Source organism: Molossus molossus, unplaced genomic scaffold (genome assembly GCF_014108415.1).
Source record: "Molossus molossus isolate mMolMol1 unplaced genomic scaffold, mMolMol1.p scaffold_m16_p_1, whole genome shotgun sequence".
In the NCBI taxonomy this organism is placed as follows: Eukaryota; Metazoa; Chordata; class Mammalia; order Chiroptera; family Molossidae; genus Molossus; species Molossus molossus.
In genome coordinates, this window is record NW_023425344.1 from 57,566,935 (window position 1) to 57,593,569 (window position 26,635).

General features: G+C 41.8%; 1 protein-coding gene across 1 annotated transcript in view; it reads left to right on the top strand.

Annotated features, from left to right (window-relative positions):
* Positions 1-26,635, top strand: part of FRAS1 (Fraser extracellular matrix complex subunit 1) — a 432,882-nt gene that overhangs the window by 156,425 nt on the left and 249,822 nt on the right. Inside the window, exons 3-6 of the mRNA XM_036267136.1 lie at positions 2,432-2,539; positions 10,712-10,804; positions 18,692-18,851; positions 20,577-20,710. Of these exons, the coding sequence (XP_036123029.1) occupies positions 2,432-2,539; positions 10,712-10,804; positions 18,692-18,851; positions 20,577-20,710 (495 nt within the window). The remainder of the gene's footprint in view (positions 1-2,431; positions 2,540-10,711; positions 10,805-18,691; positions 18,852-20,576; positions 20,711-26,635) is intronic.

Sequence of the window (26,635 nt, forward strand, 5' to 3'; positions counted from 1 at the left end):
TTGCTTCCCACACATACCCCAACCAGGGCTAGGGCTTGAACCTGCAACCCAGGTACGTGCCCTTGACTGGGAATTGAACCCGTGACTCTTTGCTGTGTGGGTCATTGTTCTAACCACTGAGCAACACTGGGCAGGGGCAGATGTATTTTATGTTTCTTAAGTGACTTTGAGTTTGAAGCACATTCAGTAAGACGTTCTGTATGAATTTAACATTTCTCGATCCAAAATGATGACCTCATTTTTGCTCAGGAATGTTGTGCACATCCATGTAGATCAGCGCAACATTGGTGTGTCAGACAGGGTCCTTCAGAGAAACAGAACTGATAGGAGACATATGTATCTGGGCTTGTACAGTAGTTGTGGGGACTGGCAAGTTCCAAGTCTGTACGGCAGGCTGGCAAGTTGGAAATTCAGGCAGGAATTGAAGTTACAGCCTTGAGTCTGAAATTTTGAAATCTGTAGTGCAGGCTGGTAGTATGGGAATTCTGGCAGAATTTCTGTGTTATCGCTTTGAAACTGAATTCCTTCCTCTTCAGGAAACTTCAGTTTTTGCTCTGAAGCATTCATTTGATTGGATGAGACTCCCCCATGTTATCGAGGGAAATCTCCTGTATGTGCTTAATCGACTGATCATAAGTTAATCACATCCACAGAATATCTTCACAGCAACATCTGGGCCGGTGTTTGACCAAACAACCAGGCCCCATATCCTAGCCAAGTTGACACATAACATTAACCATTTTGTTTGATTTCAGCTTTGCGGTGTAAGTGTCTGTTGCCAGCACCTGCCAGCTCTCCACTCATCCACTTCAAGCCAAATGCTGGTGTTCTGATGCCTCTATCAGGAACTGGGACACGGCTCTTACTCTGCCCCAAAGTATTTTAACAGCACTTCATTTGGTTGACTGAGAAAGAAACGATAACAATCTCTAGAAAGACGGAAAATGTCTTTACTAAGCATCATATGAACTGTGAACGTTGGTTTTCGAAGGACGTACAGTGGCCAGTCAAGGACAGTGCCTGCTCTGAGGGGCTTATGTTCTGGTCTAGCAAGCTAACGGGCATGTAAGTGAATGCAGGGCACAGCGGGTCGCAGAGAATCAGTGGAGAGCCACACCTGAGTGCGGGTGTGCAGTAAGCAGGGTTAAGGGTTAGGAACTATTTATCCTTGAGGTTGGGGCTTATAAGAAGCATGTTGGGTTGCAAACTGTCTCTGGGGACGTGAAGGAAGAATGGGGATCTCCAGAGGAGGGTAAAGTGTGACACCAAATAGGGAGGCTCGGGCTGTCCGATGGCTTGATCGACGTGAGTGGAGGAACGAAAGTCTCAGGACTATGAGGTTTGCCAAGGCCAGGGAGAGAGGCAGGTGCCTGATATGGCATCTGCACTTTATCCCATCGGTAGTAAAGATGAGAGATGTCATAGTTTTAAACTGGAGAAGAACACGGACAGCTTTCTTAGAAGAGGTTGAGTGTTTAAAACTCAGCCAGAGAGGATGGTTGTTTTCAACCCATACTAAATAGGAATTTAGGTTAGGAACTTTCTGGGAAGATATATTTCAGTACAGTCTATGGCATCTTTACTGCTTCAGTTCGAAGCCTACCAAGCAGCCTTGCAAAGGACAGAAACTGATCTCTGTGGGTTCTGCGCTATAGTTGGGCTCAAAGGTACTTCAGATGGGCACAATTGAAACTAGGGAAGGCATGATGGAAGGCAGGAAGTAGGAAGGACATTTCTAGGTCCTTCTTGCACTGAACCCAATTTTACTTTTCTGCTATGACCATTACTTTTCTTTCCCATTGGTTGAGAACTAACATAGTGTCATCAGTTTTTGTTTATTTAATACCCTTGTGTGCATAACCCAAAATAATTTGTGAGATCTGACTGATGGTGCTTTATTTGTACCCCCAAATGCCTGGCATACATCTGGACACCTAGGCACTCAGTGTGTAGGTTGTTCTACCTTAAAAACTATTGAACTACTTACTTGGGTTCTTCTCGTTTCTGATAAGCATTAAAGTGTGTAGTAGAAAAGTGCTGGAAAATGCTGGTTAGTGCTAGTCCAAGTGTCGTTTTCTTTTAAATAGGCTCTGATGGTTTTTGCTGCTTAACAGCAAAGAGAAACTTCAAGTCAGGGAGCAGCTTGTTCTCCTGACGTTTCAGGTCAATCGATGATTTTTTACTCTGGGTATCGACAGCTTTCTGCTGCATGCCCTTGTCTTTGGCTACGTGGGTTGACTGTGGTGAAATGGATTATACTGCTTGTATTGCCTCTCGAGGTGTAATCAGTGCCCAGCAAGCACTTATGTGTGCCTGTGACTTCTCCTTTGCCTGTTAATTGTTCCGGCTGTAGGGGCCTTGAAGGAGCTGCTTTTGTGTGTTCATACTTTGACTGATCAGTTTGTAACTCAGAGCTTATGCTTCTTTGCAGGATGCCACGATTTGGAAGCCTGATTCATGCCAGAATTGCCGTTGCCATGGTGATATTGTTATCTGCAAACCTGCTGTTTGCAGAAACCCTCAGTGTGCCTTTGAGAAGGTATGATATGCTAAATGTGTCCTAAATGTGATTGGTAAAGTCACTGAAACGGTAGGGTTTTTGCATTTTTTCAACCATCTAGTTTTTTATCCCAAATTGGAAGCTTTATGAAATGTGGGAGAGAATTTTTGCCTATCATATTTAAGAATATCTTGATTTCTGTTTATTGAGCATTTAGTACTTTGGACAAGGCACTCAGTTAAAGATTTTACAAATGTTAGTTCATTTACTATTATGTGGGATAGATATCTTTATCCCCACTTGACAGGTGAGGAAAGTGAAGCCTAGAATTTTAAGCAACTTAATCATGATTATGCAATTAATGAACCAACTGCTGCCCAGAGATTTTTTTCTGGGCTCAACAGTTGCCAAAGCTACTGATACTAACCAGCAATTCCAAGCCATTGAATGGATTGAAAATCAGGATCAAGTTCATAAAGATGATTTTCTAGAAACATTATTCATTCTGATTGTATTATTGTGCTGCCTTTGGACTCCCTAGGAACGTGAGAAGTTCTGACTTAAAAATAGCTGGTATTTGACCAAGTGTATGAGGGATATTTCATCCTGTCCCTCGGTTAAAAATTTTCAGTTTTTTTCTAACTACACATCTATGCTGTTAGAATATTTTTTCCAGGTGCTGACTCTTTCCTTTTTAAAGTGAGTCTATTAAAATAAAAAGAGCTTAAGCTTCAAATTTGAACATTTGAAATTCCCTGGAGAAGACCAATTATTTTTTTCTAAAAAAGCATTCTGTCAATTTCACAAGTAGTTTATTTTTTTAAGTTTTTTTTGCTCTCTCCACAGTGATTAATCTTGAGCTTTCATACCATCCAGTGCTAATACATTTCTGTTTCTAGCTTTGAAGTAAAGGTTCTGTATACATTTAAGGGATGACTCAATTTCTGCATGGGTCTGTTTCTGAGAAGCCGGTTGTACATCAGGGGTTGGTAAATGCAGTAATATTTTGTTGTATGCTATGGGGCTTTCTATTTTACGGTGTAAATGCTCCTAAAAGATCACTATTTAGCTTGCTGAGTAATTCATGTCCAAATCTGAACTGGTCATAATTGTGGTATCACAGAAAAAGCCCTGAAATAAATGTTATAAGCCATAGACTGTATTGCTGAAAACAAAATGTGTTCCATACCATGAATCAGCTGACAGTCTAGACTGTGTGACCTGTGATCAAGAATGGTGTTTGCATTTTGAAATGGTTGGGAAAGATCAACAGAGAACAGTATTTTATGATGTGAAAATTATGTGAAGTCAAGTTCCAGTGTCCATAAATAAAGTTTTATTCAAACAGACAGATGCATTTATTTATGTATCGCCTATGGCTGCATCCTAGTGACATGAGTTGTGTGGTTCTGACACAGACCAAAGGCTAAAATATTTGCTACCTGGCCCTTTGCAGAAAGAGGCTCGACCCTTGTTCCACACCAGACATGATTTTGTCCCTTCCTCATGTGTATCTGTCCTAATTTTTCTCACCTCTGTAAATGGCAAACTCCCTTCTTCCACTTCCTCAGGCCAGCAAGCAGCGTCATCCTCAGCTCCCCACTTTCTCTCACATCCCATATCCAGCATATTAGCAAACCCACCCGCTCTTCCGAAACAGTGCGTTCCGTACGCGGCCTCCCTGCTCTTAGCAGCCGTACTGTTATCATCTGCTTCCTGCTCACAGCGACCCGTTTCTGTACAGCTTGTTGCCGTTTCTGTACTGGCCTTTCTCACTGTAACCCTGATATAGTAGCCAGGGTGATCCTATTAAAATTGAAGTCAGATCATGTTGCTTCTCTTCTTTAAACCCTTCCAGTGGTTTCTTTTCTCACAGTAACTCTTCACAGGTCCTATAAGGTGCTATTGTAACCCTTTAATTAACCAACTGCTCTCTCCCTTGCTCACTGTGCTTTAGACATCGCGGCTGCTTGCCATTCGCTGGATGTGCCAAGCACACCTCCGCCATGGGGCCTTTGCACTCTGTGCTTCCCACAGAGATTGTTTTTCTCCACAAATATATGCCTTGATCTTTTACTTCCTTTAAGTTTTGCCCAAATGTCTTTCTTTTTAAAGTTGCAGTCCTCCACCTCCTACATTTCCTATCCTTCTTCCATGCTTCAGTTTTCTTCTTGACACTAACTACTATCTGACATACTCTAGATTTTACTTACAATTCTTGTTTACCATCTCTTTTGTTTACTGTATATCCTCAGCACCGACAATAGCACCTGACTGGTAGGCACTCAATACATATTATTTGACCGACTGTATGAATGAGTGAGAGATGGGGCTAGAGAGTTGGTAAGTTCAGGGTTATGGAGAGCTTTCTGTGGTGTACGCCGAAGCTTGGAATCCTATTTTTAAGATGATAGAATACTAATGAATGTTTCAGGCATCAGGGTAGAATAGGCAGGTTTTAGAAATATCTCTGTTTTTTCAAAGATAACACATAGTATTCGCTATGAGGAGACGGTGCAGAGGCTGTGAGATGGGAGGGAGAGTATTGAAATCAGAGCCCTGGTAGGGTTGAAGCAAGAGGAAAGGACAGTCTCATATATTCAGGGGATGAATCAGCAGGCTGGATGAAAGTAGGAGGGTGAGGGGAAGGAAAAGGAGCTAGGACACCCATATTTATGACTTGATGACTAGTAGGTTAGCTGAGTCATCAACTGGTAGTGAGAATGTAGGAGAATGAGGAAAAGCATCCCATCTGGGGAGAAATTGATGATTTCAGTTTGGGGCACATTGAGTTTGACGTGTCCATGGAAACACCAGGTGGATATTTCATAAAGACAGTTGGATATATGAGTCTAAAGCTCAGAGGAGAAGATAGGGTTGAAGACATTATGTGGATATAATTAGCATGTAGACAGCAGTACAAATGTTTAGAATTAATGAGCTCAGCCAAAGAGATTGTGTGACAAAGAGTACAAGGCCAAGAATGGAATTTGGGGAAATGTAGTCATTTAAGGGGAGGTGAACATAAAAGAGAACCTAGGAAGATGAGAAAGACAGGATCAAGAGGTAAATGTAACCCTGGTTGAGTGGCTAAGTTGGTTGGAGTATCATCCTGTACACCAAAAGGTTGCGGGTTCTATTCCTGGTCAGGGCACATACGTAGGTTGTGGGTTCGATCCTCCGTAAGGGCGTGTGTGGGAGGCAATCAATTGATGCTTGTCTCTCACATCAATGTCTCTCTTTCTCTCTCTCTCTCTCTCTCTCTCTCTGTCTTCTTTCTCTAAAATCAATAAAAATATATCCTCAAGTGAGGATTAAAAAAAAAAGAGAGATAGGAAATGGTTAGAGAAGAGAACAGTGTTACTGTAGCCAGAAGAGTAGAGAGTTTCCAGGAGGAGTTTGTAGCGATAGTGTTGATCACAGGTGAGACAGTGAGTGGGAGGAGAAATGCATATGGTCCATTAGACTTGGCAGCATGTGGGCCATTGGGGACCATCCTGAAGTTGGTGTGTGTAGAGTGGTAGGAGTAGAAGCTCTATTACAGACGTTTGAGGAATGATGAAAAGTGGGGAAAGGAAGGCCAAATATAGGCTACCCTTTCAGGCAGCTTCATTGAGAATGGAAGTAAGAAATGGGACATTAGGCAGACACCACTACATTTGTGAAATTTCTGTGACCCTCCCATCTCCAAATAGTGAGCCTCCTATGTGTGCCCTGATGCTTTGTGCACACCCTCATTGCAGCCCTTGACCACACTGCAAACGCCTGTTGGTCTGCTTCTTCCTCCAGACTCCTGGCTTCTTGAGGACAGGAACTGTGTTTTCTTCCCTATTGCAGCCCATCAGACAGCACAGTGTATGGCACACAGACAGTGCTCAGTCAATATGTGAAGAAGGACCAAACAAGGGAAGGGAAAAGGTTTTGTTTTTGTTTTGATATTAGCATGAGAGAGATATAATCATCTTAGGAAAGTAAGGGGAATAACCTAGAAGAAGGAGAGAAGTTGAACTTATAAGGGATGGATTAGGGAGGAGAGACAGAGTGAATGATTAGAAGGAGTAGTTTTGGGGAAGAATAGAGTATGTGGGATCCGGAGTATGGGCTTGGGAGGACAGCTTCACTCTCTAAAGTGGAAAGAGAGCCATGGGTGGATACAGACATAGTTAAATTTGTGGGTAAAAAAGAGGGATGTAACCAATGGACACGGACAACAAAGCCGGGAAAAGGGTGCGGGGGGATGGGGAGGAGGGTGTCAATGGGGAAAAAAAGGAGAAACATCTGTAACAAAAATAAAATGAAGGAAAAAAGTCTTAACAATGAAAAAAAAAAGAAGGATAGGAGAATGAAGTAGTTCATCCTTAGAGAGCTTACTTTGTGAAGACTTTGAGTGTGGTCAGGAGCTAGAAGAGAGTAGTGAATGTTAGTTGTCACTGAGGAGAGAAAGGGACCAACCAAGGTCAAGGTAAAGTATTTGTGTATGGTGTTAAGGGCTCACCGGGATAGGAGACCATGAACCTGTGGGAGTATCAAGCTGCATGTAGAATGATTTTTCTCAGCATCACTTACTGGCAAGGTATAAGAGAGAATAAGGCAAATTGTGAAATAGATCCATGACTGGGATTCTGCCACGTTAATGGAGAAAAAGAATAGAGGTTCAGCGAGTGCTGGGCATTGAGGATCATTTGAATAGGACAATGAGGCCTGCTGGAGGCTGGATGACCGCAAGGAAAAGAAGTGCTCAAAGATCTTCCTGAAGGATGTGTGATGAGTGGGAGCAAAGGCTAGAGAGAGTTAAAGGCTAGAAGGCTGAGTTGAAAGCTTCTGGTAGAGAATAATTTGGAATGTAGACAGAACCAAGGTTGGCCATGACCATGGGGAACTCAAGAGAAGTAGAGGTGAAGAGTATTTGAATTGCGGTGATTAAGAGTATAAAAGGATAGAATGTTAGACTGGTCACTTCCATGGACATTGATGCTGTCCAGAATTAGCTCTAGATACAGGGTTGAGAAAAAGTGAGACCAAGGTGTCAAGTGTTTACTGAGTGACTATGAAGGAATGATTGGCAAATTGGCTAATGACATAATCAGACAGTGTGAACTCTAAGGAGGTGTCTTCTCTGTAATGAGAAGGTTGGGGTTGGACCAGATGATCCAACCGTAAGAAACTTTCAACTCCAAGAACATGTCAATATATTCCAGGGCATTTGGGTTCTTTATTTTAAGTAATAAAATAGATCACAGAATGATAGAACTATAAGAGGCCTTTAGAATTCACTTAGACTTTCTTATTTTATGGACAAAGAAACAGATTTTTAGTGGTTTAACCACTTGCTCAAAGACACAGAGGTAGTACGTGGCACAGCCATGACAAGAACCTTAGTCTCTGGCTAATGACCCAACATAATTTCTATTACACCATGTTGCTTTTACGTTTTCCTTTATGTTTCTCAGCAGCATGAATTGTTATTCAAATCTGCTGTGGTATATTTACATTAATTCATGGCACAAGTTAATGAACTAAACTAAATTATTCGTACCCTAAACTAAATTATTATTATTATTATTATTATTATTATTAATGGGTTTCTATTGTGTGTTTATTTTTTGCTCCTGAATGGATTGGAAGTAAACCAATGCCAATGGCAATTTTAATAGATGTATGCATGTATGCATATATCTATTTATTCATCCTATAACCTGTATAATAGATTTTCTATCTACATCCTATATCCATATAGGATAGCAAGCTAGACAGGGACACAAAGATAGAGACAGAGACAAAGATTGAGAAAAAGAGAACAGGCATTTAGAACCCTGTCCTGTCAGAAGCAATCCTCTTGTAAGGATTTCTGGGGAACAGATAGGTGGAGAGGACAGTGCCATGCAAAGGAACACCATATTATTACATGGGGTGGGATTTCAGCTGCAAACCTCAGTGCAGATCATAGTATTTACCTAACCAAATTGTTGTGAGAATTAAATTATATACACACACACATATATACATATACATACACATGTGTGCTTAGAGAGTACCTGGCTATCCTAAGTACTCAATAAGTGTTAACTATGATTATCAAATGATCATCATAATTATTGTCCGTTGGTTCTTCTAGATCCTGCACAAGTAATCTTGCCCAGCTCGCCCAGCAATCTTCATTGATGCCCCTTGTCCATGCAGCCACTTCCCAGTGCTCCCCAGTGCAAAGCCTGGAGGAGCCACAGGCTTATGTGTTCCATGTAGCCCACAGTTCACATGGCTATGCAAGGTGACATGGCCAGGTAGCAAGAACCCCCTGTCTCTCCTTTTCTAAGCACCCTTTGCAAATTTTTTTGCTCTTCCTTTAGCTCCAAATAACCTTTCAGGTTCAACCAGAAGTTCAATAGATAGACTCAAGATGGAGACCCCTCCACTGCCACTCACAAATAACGGATATTACACTTATGAAATGAGCTTTGATGGCCAAATCTGAAAATCAGTTTTTATGTAAAACAAAGACAACGAATATGGGAGTGTGTAATATCCCTTGAACTCTCCCATTCGACCTGCCTTTCTCCCTTGCTCTCTGCTTCCATGTTAGAATATAAATACTTGGTTTATCTCATTTTCTATTTGTATGAAATTCTTAGTGCAAATTAGGCTAATGTACATTCTACTGTCTACAGTCTTCTGTCTTAATGGAAATTGTACAAGTGTAGTTTTTTATTGGGGTTCAGAGGGCACTTTTATGAAAAGTCATTAACATTGTATAATATGTAGAATTTCATAAAATCTCATAGTTAAGTTTACCCTTTACCAAGCAAATAGGAAGAATTTGGTGATTACCGTTACCGGTGTATTTGTCTGTTTTATGGATTAACAGTTATAAAATTGTAGTCCCATTTCTCTTGTGAATGTAGTTATATAAAATTACAATTCTCTTGTAGGCATGATTTTTTTAAATACAAGCAGCCCAAAATAACAAGGAAACTATAACACACACACACACACACACACAAACGAACACACATTTTTTCATTCTTGCAGCTGAATTCTTTTTTTTTTAATGTATTTTTAAATTTTTTTTTTTTTATTGATTTTAGAGAGAGAGGAAAGGAGAGGGAGAGAGAGATAGAAACATCGATGAGAGAGAACATCGATTGGCACCTCCTCATGCCCCCCACTGGGAATTGGGCCTACATCCTGGGCATGTGCCCTGACTAGAAATCGAACCGGTGACCTCTTGGTGCATGGGTCAGTGCTCAACCAATGAGCCACACTGGCCGAGCATCAGCTGAATTCTTTGTAGACTTTTATTCTATGAACAAGTTATGATTTCCTGGCTAATGCAGGATCTCCTACCATTTTTAACCAAAATCACTTGTTGCCTGTTCTGCCACATCCTTAGACTTGAGGAAATGCTAAGATGTATATAGTGCAGGAACAAGATGAAGCAGAGGATCTAGTGGGAGAACCACTGGCTCCAAAAGACAAACATAAGCTCTTTGCTCCATAGTTTTAACAACTCTTAGATAAATGGATGGTTAGCTAACGTGACAACTTCCCAATAAACCCTGAGGTGTCACGTGGCCACGCATTCCCTTGATAGTATCACATCTTATAAGGAAACACATTGAAATTATAGAAGCCTTAAAAAACAACATAGACCTTTCCCAGAGCCCATGAATCCACCAGCTCTCCACAGCACACATGCTGCCTCAACGGTGCTGTTTCCCCTCCCAGCTTTGGCCTTCCGTCTGTGCCTTGCTCCTCTGTGTCCCAGGGGAACGTGAACTCAGAACCTCAGCTCCCCGCTGCTGAGCGCATCAGGCCGCTATAGGAGACCCGGAGGACCTGTGGCCACCAGCTCTGAGGCCTCCCCTCACCGCTACCCCAGCCAAGAGCTAGTTCTCCTCCCACCCTCGCTGCTTTTCTTATGTGGCACTCAGATGAAGCATTTCTAATGAATAAAATTCTTCACTTCATTCCACGTGAAAAGATATAGACAATTTCCAAGGAAATTGCTTCCACAAGGGGGTTCATTTTATCTTTGAGAGAAGCTCATCTTGACAGAGAGAATCCTTTTTGTTGGTTTATTCGGTTTATCCTGTCTATTGTTGTCACCCGGGGAAACTCATGAGATTTAGTGAATCCGAGATGGCTCTGGGGGCAAAGACCCATTGTGACCGTTTGCCGCGGCTGTTTTACACTGAGCTGTTTTTAAATGCGCAGGGAGAAGTGCTTCAAATAGCTGCCAGCCAGTGCTGCCCCGAGTGTGTGTCCAGGACGCCTGGATCTTGCCATCATGAAAAGAAAATCCATGCGGTAAGTGTTTTCCGACCCATGGTTGATTCTCTCTGTAGATCATTGACAAAGGAAAGCTGAATGCTAACCTTGTGTTGACAAGAGAGTTTTTTTCCCCTTTGTCTGGGCTGTGGAGGACCGGAAGCTCATTTGACTTTCCATGGGTATTTAGGTTTCTTGAATAAGATTAAAACTGTCCTATTTATTCTGTAGGCCCTATGTAAATATATGTAGATTGAATTTGTGTCTGTAGAAAGGGTAGACTGAGAATGTGGATGTTGAAGAAGTTGTGATGCTAAACAATAAAAGTGCCAGTTCGTCTTTGTATACCACATACAATTATTTTGATTGTTACATACAGCCCTGAGTGGGTGAGTGGAGCAGATTAACATTCCCGTGTTAAAGATGAAAAAGTTGACTTGCAAAGAGCTTAAGGTACTTGCCCAATGCTGCAGTGTTAATAGGAGGTATAACCTGGCCTAGAACCCTGGTCTTCTTACTCTTAACTCAGGCTCTTTCCCTTAGGGTAGAGTTTCTAAACTTGAGGGCCATTGACATTTTAAGGTTTGTTGTGGAGGCTGTCCTATGCATTGTAAGAAATTTCACAGCATCCCAGGTCTTTACCCATTAGATGATAGTCGCCACCCCACATCAGTCCTAAGATCAGAAATGACTGCAGGTGTGACCGAGTTCTCTCAAAGGAGCAAAATGCTTAGCTACCCCCGTTTAGAATCACAGTACTAGAAATCGGTCCTAAAGTTCCTTTATTATACTTTCTCATTTCAGATCCTTTAGGATTAATTTTGAGATATGAAATACTAATTAAAAAGTACCATTGCCAGGTTTATAACAAAAGTTATGAAAATGCAGTGGATACAGCTAGTTCATCTTTCCTCACACCTAAATGTTCCCCGAGGCAGCAGGTGAGGTTGAATGTGATGGAAAGAGGCTGTTTGCTTTGATCCTCATCCGCCACCTGATACAGAACTTTCTCCAAGGTAGTGTCTCTGTCCATTCAGGAGAGAGCACAGGCTAGCAGGACTTGATAATATCCAGTCTGGGCTACTATTCAGTGTGCGCACCTAAAAGTCAGCGAGTACAATGCGCTGTCCCCATGGGACGGGATCACTTCGCGTGAGTCACTGTCTCCTAATTGCACGAGGAAACCACTCTTTCACTCTGCGCAATGTGTTGCTGAGAGGCACCCAGGCAAGATCTGTGTTGGGAATGTCTTCATAGGAATCACCCGGTGCTGCTCCATCCAGTCTGTGTTGTGTTGGGTGATGTAAGGTTTACACGCCACAGAAGAGGATCCCTATGAAATGGAAGGTGTGCTGTGGCAGATTGGTGAGGGAAATCATGCCAGTTCACATGATTGAAATAGGTGGGTGGTTCAAGGTCAAAAACACCAAGCTGAATCGTTCAGGTGAAGGAGCCCATACTATCAAAATAAGATCAGGACCTGGGTTAAATCAGATATCTCAAATAAGAGCGGATACCAGGGACATGGGAAATCTGAGTTCAATATATCTTTGCATCTTTAGTGACACTTATCTGTTGCTCTTTCATGTTGTATTTGTGCGCATGTGCAATCTTCCTAGCTTGATTTTTATTTATTTATTTTTTAATCCTCACCCAAGTATATCCCTCCACTGACTTTCAGATAGGGAGGGAGGGAAGGCGAGAGAGAGAGAGAGAGAGAGAGTAGGGGAGAGAGAGAGAGAGAGAAAAACATCAATGTAAGAGAGACACATTAACTGGCTGCTTCCTACATGACCCCGACCAGGACGGGGGATCGAACCACAACTGAGGTATGTGCCCTTGACCGGAATCAAACCCATGACTCTTCCATCTGTGGGCTGATGCTCTAACTGCTGAGCTGAACTGGGCAGGGCCTTCCTTTTTGATTTAAGATGCCTGAGCACACTGACATTTTTTATATCTTTAGAGTGATCTTCCTTGCCTCCCACCTAATCTGGCACTTTAGCACTGAACTTTTCCCAGAGTAGATGTTCAGTTAACATCGATGACTAGAGGTCTCAAACGAGGAAATCCCTTTCCTCATCCGTGTACTCGTCCCAAGGGCATATTGGTCATTGACCAAGTGCCTGTGTGCTCGGGCAGTTCCTGGACCGCAGATCTGCTGATGGGTTAGTCGGAAATCCACTTGGCCTACTTCTCTGGGGAGAGTTCAGAAAGTGCCCCTTCCACCCACCTCCCCTGCAGTCTACACCTTCTGCTGTAACATCACGTGCAAAGCTCTAAACTGGGTAAGAACATACCCACGCACAGTTTCCTCATGTGCAATTTTCAAAATACACTCCCTCAGAAAATGCTGTAACTATATTTCTGGTACTGATGTAACTGAGAAAGGGCTGTATTTAAGGAACTGTAGTTTGAAAGAAGAAAACTCTCTGGTGGTCTATTTCTACTTCTTCAAACAAAGATGGAAGAATGATTTATTTTTAAGTGAAGACAAATCTTCTAATTCTGGTCTTAATAAAGTTAAAATGCTATGTTCCTAGTCTTCCTGTTCTTCCTTCCTTTCTTCCTTTCTTTCCTTCCTCTAGATTCTTGCCAAATCCTTCTTCTTATGTATTTTCTAAAAGCTTATCTGGGTTTGCTCTGAGTCTCACCTTGTCACTTGCACCACAGGTTTTCGCCCCGAACCTTGGAGCCTTCCCTTCCCTGTTTCAGTTTGCTTGGCAAGCAGATTCCAGAGCTCGTTCCTTCCCCGGGAACAGCAGTAATCCGCTCTAGCCTCCGGGTTGCATCCCATAGGGCAGGTTATGGAGACTCTCTCCCAGGAGCTATAACATTGCCTGGTATTTTCGGAACTTTGGAACTGTGATCTGCAGTGAAATCTTTCCCCTAAAGAGAGACTGAGAAGAGGCTTTTGGATAGAGTGTGTGGCAGGAGAGGAAACAGTTGAAATGTCCCCAGGGATTAGGGTTGACACAAAGGGAAGTCACGGATTGTGGAGCTCAGGGCAGCATGAGGAGGCCACGCTCTGAGGAAGCAGTCTGGCCTCGCCGGAGAACCTCCGGTGCCTGCAGGGTAGGCAGCGTCTTATACAACTGGCATTCCAGCGAGTCAAGACAAGTCCCAACATTTTCCCTGGCGTGAGGAAAACACTTGAGCCTTCTGGCTGACTTCAGGTTATTTGACAGTTTTACGTGGGCTTATTACAGCCAGCATTTGGGGGACTGTTTCATCCATGACCTCCCCAAAGCTATCCCTTCAAATTAGCATCTGGATCTCTGCCCAGCCTTGCCAACCAGACAGGGAGACAAGCCTGAAATATGTTTGCCTAAAGAGTGTTGGAATGCCTTCTCCCAGTTCTGTTCCCCACAAATTAGCTTGTGAAAGAGAGGGGGAAGGACCATTACCCCCCTTTCTTTTCCTCCGCACTAATTTTTACCAGCACCAGATAATGTCATGTCTGAGAAAAGAATGCTTGAAGATTCACTAGAAAAGGAGGTGGCAGGTGGTAAAACCTGGTGCCCACATTGGAGATGGAGGGAGAGATCTGCCTGCTTTGCCTGTTCTTTGACGCTAAAAGGAGACTAATTTGTGTGTGTGTGTGTGTGTGTGTGTGTGTGTGTGGCGGGAGGGGGAAATAGTGAATCTGCAGCCTTGTTCTTCTCAACCTAGAGGATGTAATTGTAATATGCACTGAACATTTCCAGATACTTAGTATTCTACTCTATAACTTCAAAACAGGAACAAATTATATGGATAAAAATTATTTTGTTGTTCTGACAGTAAGCCAGGCAAATACTTTATGACCTTATCTTTCCTTTGGACGTAGGTCAACAGCCAACCGGAGTTGCTAGTTGGCTGCGCAGAAGAATATATTTAAGGTGTTGTCTGCAGAATGCACTCTCTGCCCGGTGTCAAAAACTCAGGTTTTCTAAAAGCATTAATGAGGTTAAGATGGCACAGCTAAACCCCAGTCTTGTGGGAGCATGGCATTACCCAGCTGTTATTCCTTGATTTTACAAAGCTCTCTTTGCTGCTACAGTGCTTATAAAAAAAAATAATAATAAGGCTTTTGTAAATAGGTATATAGAACACTGACATGTTTTCTATATATAAGCATGTGCTGAGCCCCTTGATCTCTAGACTCCCCTGGGTGAGAGAGGTGTCACTGTCTTAGGGATAGGAATAGGAGATGAAAAGGAGGGGGCTTCTCTGACTTTTCCCTGAGTCAGAGGGGGGAATAATTCCTTTACTCTGTGCACTTTGGGTCACCATCTGGCGCTTGTTCTGTGGCTTTGACAGAAGCGCTGCGGTCTTCCTGCCGAATGTTGGCGGTTATTCCCATATTCTCCAGCTTACAGTGGAGGGAGAATCCCCTGCTTAGTTTTATGTCTCTTGAGTTAGATAATAGATTCACATCATTAGAGAGTTGGAACGTACTGAAGAGATTAGTGAACACGGCCCCCTCATTTTACAGACGAAACTATTTTGGTGATTGGCAGATTGTTATTATAATTAATTTTTGTGGTCTCTGCCTGAAAGGTGGTGCGGTGGCGAATGTTTAAGGAATGACAGTCTGTTTCTGGGTAGTAAAAAAACCGCCTCTTGTTTTAATGAAGTGAAATGTCTAGATGTTTAGAAGCAATCTCCTAATTTGAAATAGAATAAAAAAGTTCACTTCAAGTTGTTTTATATGCAGACTTCAAATGTTACTTTACTTCAGATATATAACTGATTCTTTTTTTTTTAATCCTCACCCAAGGATATTTTTTTGCATTTATCTTCAGACAGAGCAGGAGGGAGAGAGGCAGGAAGAGAGAGAGAGAAACATCGATGTGAAAGAGACACATCAACTGGCTGCCACCCACACGACCCAACCGGGCTGGGGACATACCGCAACGGAGGTGCGCGCCCTTAGCGGGAACCCAACCCGGGTCTCTCTGGTCCGCGGGCCGAAGCTCTAACCGCTGAGCCAAACCGGCCAGGGCTATAACTAATTCTTTAGATATTTTAAACAGTAATATTCTCTCTGATGACAAAAGTAAAAATATGTTTATTATAGAAAATTTGGAAAATAGAAAAGTATACAAATGCAGAGAAAAACATCCACTAGTAATCCTCAAACTCTAAAAACCACTGTTACTGTTCTTTCATTTTTTTCAGAGAGTGGGTGGCAGTGGTGGTGGATAGATACATAGACAGATAGACGGATAGACAGAGACATGTTTTTACATAGTTGTAATTGTACTGTGTATACAATTTATATCTTGCTTTTTTAAAGTATAATATTATGTTGCAAATAGTCCCCTAGCATACTTTTGCAGAACATGATTTCCTATTATTAGGCATTCGGGTAGCTTCTAGTTTTCACTAAAATATTTCTAATTTTGCTGTAAAGAACACTGAAATGGAATTTTTTGTATTTAAACTTCTATGCATATCATTGGTCATTTTCTTCATATAACTTCTTAAAAGTGAAATTAGTAGGTCAGAGCATCTGACGATTTTGAGTATTGAAGCTGTGACATCTCTGGCTGTTATTAAATCTATTTTTAAGTGTCTGTATCTAATGGTAAACCCAGTGGGAATATCACAGCTGGAGAGGCGCCACCTGGCTGAGTTATTCCAGGTGGCACAGTGAGGAAGGCTTTGTGTAGGAGCAGCTCACTCCACTGCAGCGTCACCAGCACTAACCACTGTGACGTTGAACTCTTCCCATACCTGGTTTAAATAATATCCAATTTTATTTTAATTAATATTTCTTTGCAATTAAGAAAGTTGAGTATTCTATAAGCTTATTGCCATTTTTTTCCATTGAGGTTTTTGGGTTTTTTTATTGCTTGTTAGTGCTTTTGTATACCAGAGTTTCTTTCTAATTCATATAATTTGCAATCTTTAAATCAGTTTGCCATTTGCCTTTTAATTTTGTCCATAATGTATTTTTTTACAGACTTTTAAAATTTTAACTCATCAGAACCTGTCAGTTTTTCTCCTATCATTTCTTCCTTTGCTTTTATGCTTAGACCTTTCAAAATATAAAGGTCAGTTGTCCCTATGAGCAAGATGTGGCCTTGCCCATTTATATGCTGTACTAAACTTTGAAATTTTGGGTTTAATTATAGCAGAAGTAAAAATTGATGGGCGAGGACTTGGTCTTGGCCTGTGCGTCCATTGCCACCATCACAGTTGGCACATAGGTGTGAAAATGGGGAGCAAGGCCATGAGCTCATGCAGTGGAAACTGGGGAGAGAACTGAGCACTTTCTACCTGCCACCCCCTTGTTGGCTCTTTAACAAGCTCCCTCTAAGCTGAGATTTAGAAAAAATTAAGTCATTCACCCATAGTTCCCACAGCAGGCAGAGCTGAGCTGGAATCCAAGAGCAGAGCAGCGTCCAGGGAAAGCCTGGGTTGCGCTGACTCAGCACATTACTTGTGCTCCCAGTAAGTCCACCTAGGGGACAGTAATCTTCATGACAGTAAGGTGAGGACTCGGTTCCCAAATAATTAAATGTCTGTGACTACCTATTATTATCATTGCTACAATAATAGCTCAGGTTATTATTAGTAATTCCAAAATGTCAGATTGGGAGTGCTTGCAACGTGGCAGCAATTTGCAGAATAAAGAGGTACTGACTTGCTTAGGTAAGACAGAGTTTTTGGTGTGTGTTTGAGAAAGTGGATAATTATTCTGGATGCTGGCTTGTGGAGAAGCAAAAGGACTCTATTTTCTATGCTTCTCAGTGACACAGTTGTTATCCCCAGAATATATTAGGTGATTGAGCACGTGGGGAGTATGTGATGTTTTTAATAGAATTCTGTAATGATTTGTGCTGAATTAAATATCATCATATACTACATTTAACAGAGGCAAAGGAAAGCAGGTTCCAATATTTAAGAAAATGTTATAGGAGGCAAACTTCATTCATTAAGCTAATTTTTTCCCTACATCTTGTAAAAGACCACCATTATTTCACTCTGCCACATATTTTGACAGCTATTTCCCTAAGCAATCAACATATTTGTAGCTTTTTACATTCAGGGTACACCCCCTCATACTCTGTATCACATCTGAGAGTGGCTCATTTAGATACTTTTTGGTGCTCAGTAAATCATATGGCAACTCAAAACACAGCTCTGTCAGACCACCGATACAATGCTAGATACAATGCCAGCTTTGGGAATGTTGTGTCCCATTCTAAAGTGGATTAGGAACATTCTCTGGGTGTAGATGGGCACTCTCACAGGAAATGAGTCGGCTCTGCAGTTTCTAGGAGAACTGGATGGAGCAGATGCCTCCTGTTGGCTATCACACTTTCCCCAGGACCATGAGGTCATTGGAATTGTGTGGAGAGAAGGGGGCAGGGAGGGAGGGAGAGAGGGAGGATGAATGGAAGGGGAGAAAGCATATGAATAAATTTGGGAACTAATCAGGGTAAAAAAACAAAGGCAAAAAAGGAAGGAAGGAAGGAAGGAAGGAAGGAAGGAAGGAAGGAAGGAAGGAGGAAGGGAGGAAGGAGGGAGGGAGGGAGGGAGGGAATAGAAGTGGGGGAATCAGAGTGAGAGAGCTATTGAAAACAATCTAACCATTATGAAATATTAAGTAGATGCATGTGTAAGTTTGTGCATTTTACTTTGGGCTTTATATAATTTTGAAGTGATGGGATTGGGTAATTTTTATTTTCTTTTTGTGCTTTTCTGAAATTTTGAAATCTAAATCTTAGGAATAATAAAAAGAAAATAAAAGCTAGTTTTTAGACCTAAAACATTGCACACCCTGGTGTGAACCTTTCAAGCCTAGAGCCTGCTTCCATCTTTCCTGAGCTCCATCCCTCATTTGAGAAGGTTGGTTTGTGTTTGGCCAAATGAAAGCCTATATTCTGGCAATAACTTTCTTTTTCCTCCCCCCCCCCCGCCCCCGACACCCAGCACGGGACAGAGTGGGCCTCTTCCCTGTGTAGTGTGTGCTCCTGCGTGCATGGGGAGGTCCGATGCAGCCCCCAGCCATGCCCACCACTGCTGTGTGGACACCAGGAGCTGGAACTCATCCCGGAAGGAAGCTGCTGCCCTATCTGTGTGGGCCCTGGGAGTAAGTATGAGCTTGTAGAAAGAGACTCTCTTTGCCTTCACCTCATGACATCCCACCTTTTCTATTTCATGTTCAGTGTGGTTCAGAGAACCCCAGTTCCATTCCTTATTAGAACAAGATTGAGCCTTGCACTTGGCAGGAAGGGGTGTTGCAGAGAGTGAGGTTCGAACAAATCTTTAAGCTCCATTTCAAACTCGGGATTCTGCAAGTCTCCGATTTATCTATTTTGCCTCGGCCAGAAGCATCCCTCTGTATTCATAGCTCCTGAGAAGGACAGGGAGGAGGGCCAAGGTCCTTTGATGTGATTCCATAGGCCAAGGTAGTTCCTTCTGCCTCCTGGCAGAGAGAAGAGTGAACAAATCACTTCTGCATGTAGATCACTGGTCCTAATTCTGCTGGCTGGCCTTTGAGATGACATGACATCTTTCTCCCAGGCACGCAGAGCAGGAAGCAGGTATTTCATTTGTCTTTATTGCATCTGCGCCGTGGAGAGTATGCCTGCCCACAAACCAAGGCACAGTTCAGCAAGCCAGGAACACTTCCAGACCCTCTCCTTGGAACTCATTCTTGCTCCAAGTACCACTTTTATTACATTTACGGATATATGTCCCCTTCCATTTTTATAACTAAGAAGTATATATACTTCACAATAAATGCGAATGGTCGTCATTGCTGCATTATGTTCTCTCTTGACTGTAATAGCTAAAAATATTTTTTTACTTAATGGCACTGGAAGCTATACTTTATTCTTGCCTTTTCCTTTAAAAAGACCCCTGGTTTCTTTCTGATCCCCAGTTATTCCATTTCTGGCAATCTCTTACTTTGGAGAGCTGTTTCAGGGATTAAAATGCATGTTAGGAAATGATGGAAGTAGGAAGCTTGCCTCCTGCCTTCAGAAGTCACTCACCAGAGAGGGACTGACAGCTGATTTAGGTCAAATAACCCTACAAATAACCATGCTTGAACAACGGGGTTTAGGAGTGGGGTTGGGAGTGTGCAGTCTGAGTCTGTGGGATCCTTTCTTACATTTTAGACGGTTTTCTTGCTGGTCCTCCCTGATAAAGACACATTGGAAGCATTTTGTCTGGAGAGACTGGACGATCAGCCTGGGCCAACTCCATCGTTTGCTGGGTGTTGTGCAGAATGAAAATGTTCAGGGCCCCTTGTGCAAAATGCCAGGGTGCGGAGATGCTTTTTCTTTTCTTCTGTGGACTTTCTGAACCTGTCATGTTTTCAATTTACTGTTTCATATCATATTCCCTCAGGTGTGGAGATGCTTGAGGGTGGGTGGAGATTCCATGAGCTCCCGGGACCCCACACTGCTAGTTGGGGCTTAGGTCACTCGCACTCCCCTGGCACCGTACCCAGGCCCCTGTGTGGTGGAGGGTGGCAGCATTCGGTGGGTGTGGTTGTGGGAGCAGGAGGCAGAGAACTCATCCCAGAAAGGCAAGGGTATAGTGGGAGGTGGGACTGTGCACCAGTTGAGGCCCTAACCCCCCAGTGCATGCTCCATTGTCTCATTGGACTTCACCTACAAAACTCGAGTTATTAAGGACTCCACACAATGCCTGCAAAGCATTAACCCCTAAGAATAGGGCCCCCTTCTTTGTACTGGGCCCTGACCACGGGACCCCATGTGGCTGCACTGGTCACACACCCATGTAGTCAGCCCTGGGATCAGCAAGTACCATCCCCCCAGTAACTTTTATTTCTCTGACCTTCCAGAACCCTGTTCCTACGAAGGCCGTGTGTTTCAGGATGGGGAGGACTGGCCATTGAGTCGGTGTGCCAAATGCGTGTGCCGAGACGGGGTCACCCAGTGCTTCACAGCTCAGTGTCTGCCTCTGTTTTGTGACCAGGTAAGGAAGATGGCCTCAGAATGGATCCTTCACAGACGATAATGTCACTGTACAGGACTTGGAGTCCCTTCTGAGGTTGTCAGGCAGGCCTGGAAGTTTAGGAACCAGAAGGCTGTTTTGTTTCCCTGACACTTTTGGAGACCACCGCTGAGACATCGCTTTTACCCTGAGAAGCTACAGATAGGTCTAATTACCAGCCATTTAGGCTAATTGTTACGTTATGAAACTGAGCCTTGAGGGTACACAAAAGGAAGCTGCCCGCCCCAGTTGCAGATGTCCCCAAAATGTCAAGCTTAACATCGGGAAAATTCAGTAATATTGACCAGGTTTGTTACTGTTTGTCAATGCAGAGGTATGTGCTGCTTTTTGAAGACATGTGCTTGTCTTTAGATATGATTATTGAGATGCATGCTTTTTAATTCTTATAAGATAATGATTCAAATTATCAAAGGCAGTATGAAGGGGTAGTTTAAAATAGTGGGATCTTGTTGTTCATTTAGAGCTGATCTGATTTTCAACATTAGGCTCGTCACACAAATTTAAAAAAGAAAATCAATTGCAAATAAATGTAGTATATATGATATTTTATAGTTTTTTACTCTTCCAGAGGCTCCTACAGAGGTTTCTTGACAGTTGACAGATAACCACGAAAGGAGTTTGCCTCCAGTGAAAAAGTAGCTCATTTTTGGTCCAAGGAAAAGCTGGAAGCCAACATTCAGTTGATACAGAGCAGTACTTTGTGTCAAATAAAACAAAATCAATAACATGGCATATTGTGACAATTGGGCAATATTTTTAAAGGCAGACAAAAGGCAATTAGACAAGAAGTACTAAATACCAGCTAAAAGGAAAACTTATCTAATTGAAAGACTAGATTGTACTACCCACACTCCACCAGCTACGCTCCTGTCATGTGTCCCAATTCATCACAAAGTCTCATCCCAGCGGTAAGATGACAAATGGCCTTCTTGGTGGAGCTGCACAATATCTTACATTAAGAGGATACTTAGTGTTAAGGTATTTTGATGGACACATTCTAGGGCTTAGTCCCCTCACCAAGGAAGGATCATTAAGCAGTTTGCCACCGTTATAATTAAGGAGTTGGGAGGAGGGATGGAGGAAATACCATATTGTGACCCTTTCCTTTTTATTTTTTAACTTTTTTTTTTCTTTATTGATTTTAGAGAGAAAGGAAGGGAGAGGGAGAGAGAGATAGAAACATGGATAAGAGAGAACATCGACTGGCCGCCTCCTGCATGCCCCCCACTGGGGATGGGGTCCACAACCTGGGCATGTGCCCTGAGCAGGAATCAAACTGGCAACCGCTTGGTGCATGGGTCGACACTCAACCACTGAGCCATACCGGCTGGACTGTGACCCTTTTTTTTAATCTTTAAAAACTTAACCATGGGATACATATTAGGGGGTTAGATTTTGTAATAATTAAAATCACTATTTCCCATTTTCAGAAACATTAAATATAAATTCTGGCTTCAAATGATAGTTTCCAGCATGTATAGTCTGCTTCATTTAAAAAGCTGGAATTTTGTACATTACTTTAGAGCTATTGATATGCAAGCATTCGGAAGTCTTGGAAATAGGCTGATTTTAATCACTCTTGCATCATTAAGTCTATATTTTAGTCACAACATAATTTTAAAAAGCCACTCTCAGATTATTTAGAACTATTTTCTACGATCAGTATTAAATATTGGATGTCTGGTGATGTAAAGAGATGCCATAGAATTAGTGCTTTCAGTGGAGATATCATCACCACCACCATCTATCATCACCACATTTTGAACATTTATTATGTACCAAATATTAGTCTTAAAGTCTTTAATGAATCCTCATAACAATCCTATGAAGTAGGAGTTATTATTATCATCCCATTTTGCAGTAGATAAAACTGAGGTACAGAAAAGTAAGGAGCTCGCTCAAGGTGCTTCGGTTCGGAAGTGTCAGGGCTTCTAGCTTAGGCAGTTCTAGGGCACAACCTCAGCAGACCACACCCAACTTGTAATTTTAACCCTAATGCTGGACTGCCTCCTAAATGACGAATTTCATAGCATTCATAGAATAATAATCACAACCATACAGTAGCTGCTAACATCATTGAGCTTGATTATAATGATTTTATAAGTATTAACTCATTAAATATTCTTAAAACCCTACAGATTCATCAGAAAAAATTTTTTTCCAGGTCTTGAGTTGTAGAAAAATTTGATTTTTAATATACAGTTTTTTAATTGTAAAAAGAATTTGTATTCATTAAGGAAAGTTTGAAAAAGGCAAAAAGCACAAAAGAAAATGATCATCCATATTTTCATCACTCAAAAAGACCACGATAGATATTTTTGGTAACTCGTTTCAATTTTTGGTAGGCAAATGTGGATACATTTATTTGTTTGCATAGTTATAATTACATTTTAGAAGTTGGTGATTATCTCTGAAGAAAGGAGACATTGCAAATGAAGAGTTGTTCTCTTAGTGAGGAATGTACATACTGAAATTGCTTGCTCTCTCAGCTGTTGTTCAGATGCCTCGTGAAAAGAGCTACAACTCATCCACATTTTTGTGGGCTCGTTAAAATAGCCTCTTTGGTCTGATGAGCGTTGTCTCTGATGATGTCACCACCAGCTTTTTAATACTATCTTTTTCTCATTCCCAATATTGATTAATCTGAGTAGGCTGAACTTCATGCTTGGATATTTTTTCTTCTGAGCCACTAAGTATTTGAGAGTCGTTTCCTTGTTGTCTGTGTTCGTGAAAGATAATTGGGGGGAGGGTCTAAAATTTGGGATGATCATATTCTCTTTCCACCTTAGTCCTATAGTCTTCTTTCCATTGAATTCTGGAATTTAGTGCCATGAGGTCTGTCTGCTTTCTATCCCGTTATATTCATCTAGTTTCTCTGTTGAACTCTTGCAGGGTTTCTTTTTATAATTCAAACATTTTTCCAGACATTTCTAGGCGAGGTGTCTTTTCACATATTTTGCCTAGAATATTGTGAAGCCCTGTCAGTCTGCATTCCAGTTTTTGAAATATTTTCGTTGGTTATGGCTTGGATTAATCATATTTGTTCTAGTTATTCTCATTTCTCCAGAAACACCTATGATTCTGAGATTGCTCCCTTATCTTCCCCTCAGTATCAACCATGTTCTTTCTTGTCTTCACTCTTTGTCTTTCCCCTGCATTATGGAGACAGCCTCTTGAGTTGGTATTTACTACCTTCAGTACTTATTTTAATTTGAAGATTTCACACTAATTTTGTTTTGATTCGTCCTTATTTCTTTTATCATTGGTTCATCTATTTTTTATCCCAATGCTTATTCGTTTTTTATTGCTTCCTGCTTCTATTTAATAAAGACGGCATTTTCTTACATCTTACTGGAATTGCAAGACTGCTTTTAAATCTTTTCTCTTAGCTCATGTAGTATGTAGCATTCAGAAATCTGCTCCTTCTCTGAATCTTCAGAATGTTACTCCTTTCAGATTTTCTTCAGGGTTTTTTCCCAAGTTCCTTTCTTTCTGTTTACTCATCCTTGATCAGGAAAATCTACCCATACCCACTGCTTGAAAGCTGCCAGGATAAGAGGCCTGCCCTTGGCTAATTCCCTTCTTGGGGCCTCAGCCAGATGCTGAGATATGTGCAGGTAGGGTAGGGTAGCTCTATGTACGGAGATCAGATCTTTTCCCAACCCCACTGCACAACCTTCTTACATTCTCAATACATGGAAGAAAAAGTATAGCCCCCAGTTCACCCACTGCAAAGGGCTCTTTCTGTCTCTCAGCAACTGTATGCTTTACGTCTGGGGTGTCCTCTTCCCCTCACCCCTGCTTTTTAGTATTCCCTCTACTCCCCCAACACACATCATTTCCACTCTTTTTAAAAATATGTGAGCTCTAACTAGATGCAGAAAAAAAGATATTGAGGCACCCTGGTTACCTCGAATAGCAGTAGCCTCACGCCGGAGGGATGAAAGCCATGTGGTGTTTGATGTAGGAAGACAGAGGGTCAGGAAGACTTGATGTTCTTGTTCCTATTCAGGCTTACAAACCAAAGGAAGGCCGCAGAATGTCTGACGGCCCGTGGGCCTTCCTCTTGGCCGTGGCAGGAGGTGAGCTGTTCTACTTTTGGGTGGTGGAGGTTTCATTTCTTTCTATATCTTGAGGTGTCCTAGTGGGAAGATATTTTATCAAGTGCCGTTAGCTATGAGACACTACACACTTCTTTATCTTAAATATTTTTATGTAGGGAATATGGAAAACCATAATTAAATATATCATAAATGGTACTTTAAACCAAAGTTGTAATGATATTAATCAACATATATATATATATATGTTTTATTTTTTATTTATTTATTTTTATCCTCACCCAAGGACATTTTTTGCATTTATCTTCAGATAGAGCGGCGGGGCGGGGGGCAGAGAGAAAGAAACATCGATGTGAGAGAAACACATCGCCTGGCTGCCACCCACACGACCCCAACCAGGGCCGGGGACAAACTGCAATCGAGGTACGTGCCCTTAGCGGGAACCAAACCCAGGACTCTCTGGTCCGCGGGCTGACATTCTAACCACTGAGCCAAACTGGCCAGGGCAACATATATTTTTTTACTGGGCTCCTGTGATAACTGAGGTAACATATCAGACCTGGGACTAACAAACTTTTTCAGAGAGTGAAACATCCCAGCTTGTGTGCCATGCCGTTGGAACAGCCACTTCACTCTGCCATTGTGTCACACAGCCTGCTGTAGCTAATATGTAAATGCATGGATATGAGTGTGTTCCAGTAAAACCGAACTTACAAAAACAGGTGGTGGGCTGGATTTGGCTCACAGTCCGTAGTTTGCTGGCCCCTGTATCAAACTGTACATTTGGAAGAGCAAATCTAAGAAGACCAGGATAATAGGATCCAGGTATATGACAGCAATAAAAGTCATGTTAAAAAGCCGTTCCCAGGTCTCTGACCCACCTCGCTGCTCACCTTCTTACCTGCCTCTCCAGTCCAGCTTATAAAGCACCTGTGAATCATAGAGTTCTCTCGCATCCTGGCATATTTTCTCCTTAAATGCTTTTTCTTCCTGCCCTTGTTGGTCTGTGTTTGTGAAGGAAGCTTCTGTTTCTGTTAACAAATTATATAATTAGGCATTGCCAATAAGTATCGGAAAGCTTGATTTTCCCTGCACCAGCCTCGGTGTCAGTAATCCCTCCCTCCCGGCACTCTCTGCTGACTCTGCTGCTGTGCTTGGGGTTAGTCCAGGTTGGTTCAGATAGATTGATACTAACTCTGTTTCTCCTCAAGATTTGTGATCGTGACTTGTGTCCCCTGTTTACTTAACATTGTATAAGTTCGTTTTGTTTACTTCAATAAAGGTACTGAAAAGTGTGGTATCAGATAAACCTTGATATTATTCCTCACTGAAATTTCATTAAACTAGAGTTCTGAGATGAAGACATGCTCAGTGATTTCATCCCACGTTCAATTTTCACATCTCTCTTAAATGTCAATGGTCATAATCTTTTGCATATAGAATCAAAATAAATAAAATAAAGCATAGAAAACAGTTGTCAGTGTAATTACAGTGATTCATGTATTTGAAATAAATCCTACTAGATAGTAACACATTAATTGAACACATCATATATCATTGGGGTTAAGGAACTACTGAAGTATGACCAGAACTTTCCAAGAAAAATTAAGGTTATTTGACACCTCTTTCTCCCCAAATACTTTGGCCTTCTTTTTCTTGAAGAATGAACATGAGAGCAACCATGATAAAAAAAAAAAATAAAATCTCATTTTCTGCTTCTAATAAGAGAAGGAAGAGAATTGTTAGGTATTCTCTATATAAGATCTACTACTTCTTACACATTGTATCTGGTTCGTTCTCACCCCCCTTCTCCTGTCTTTAATTG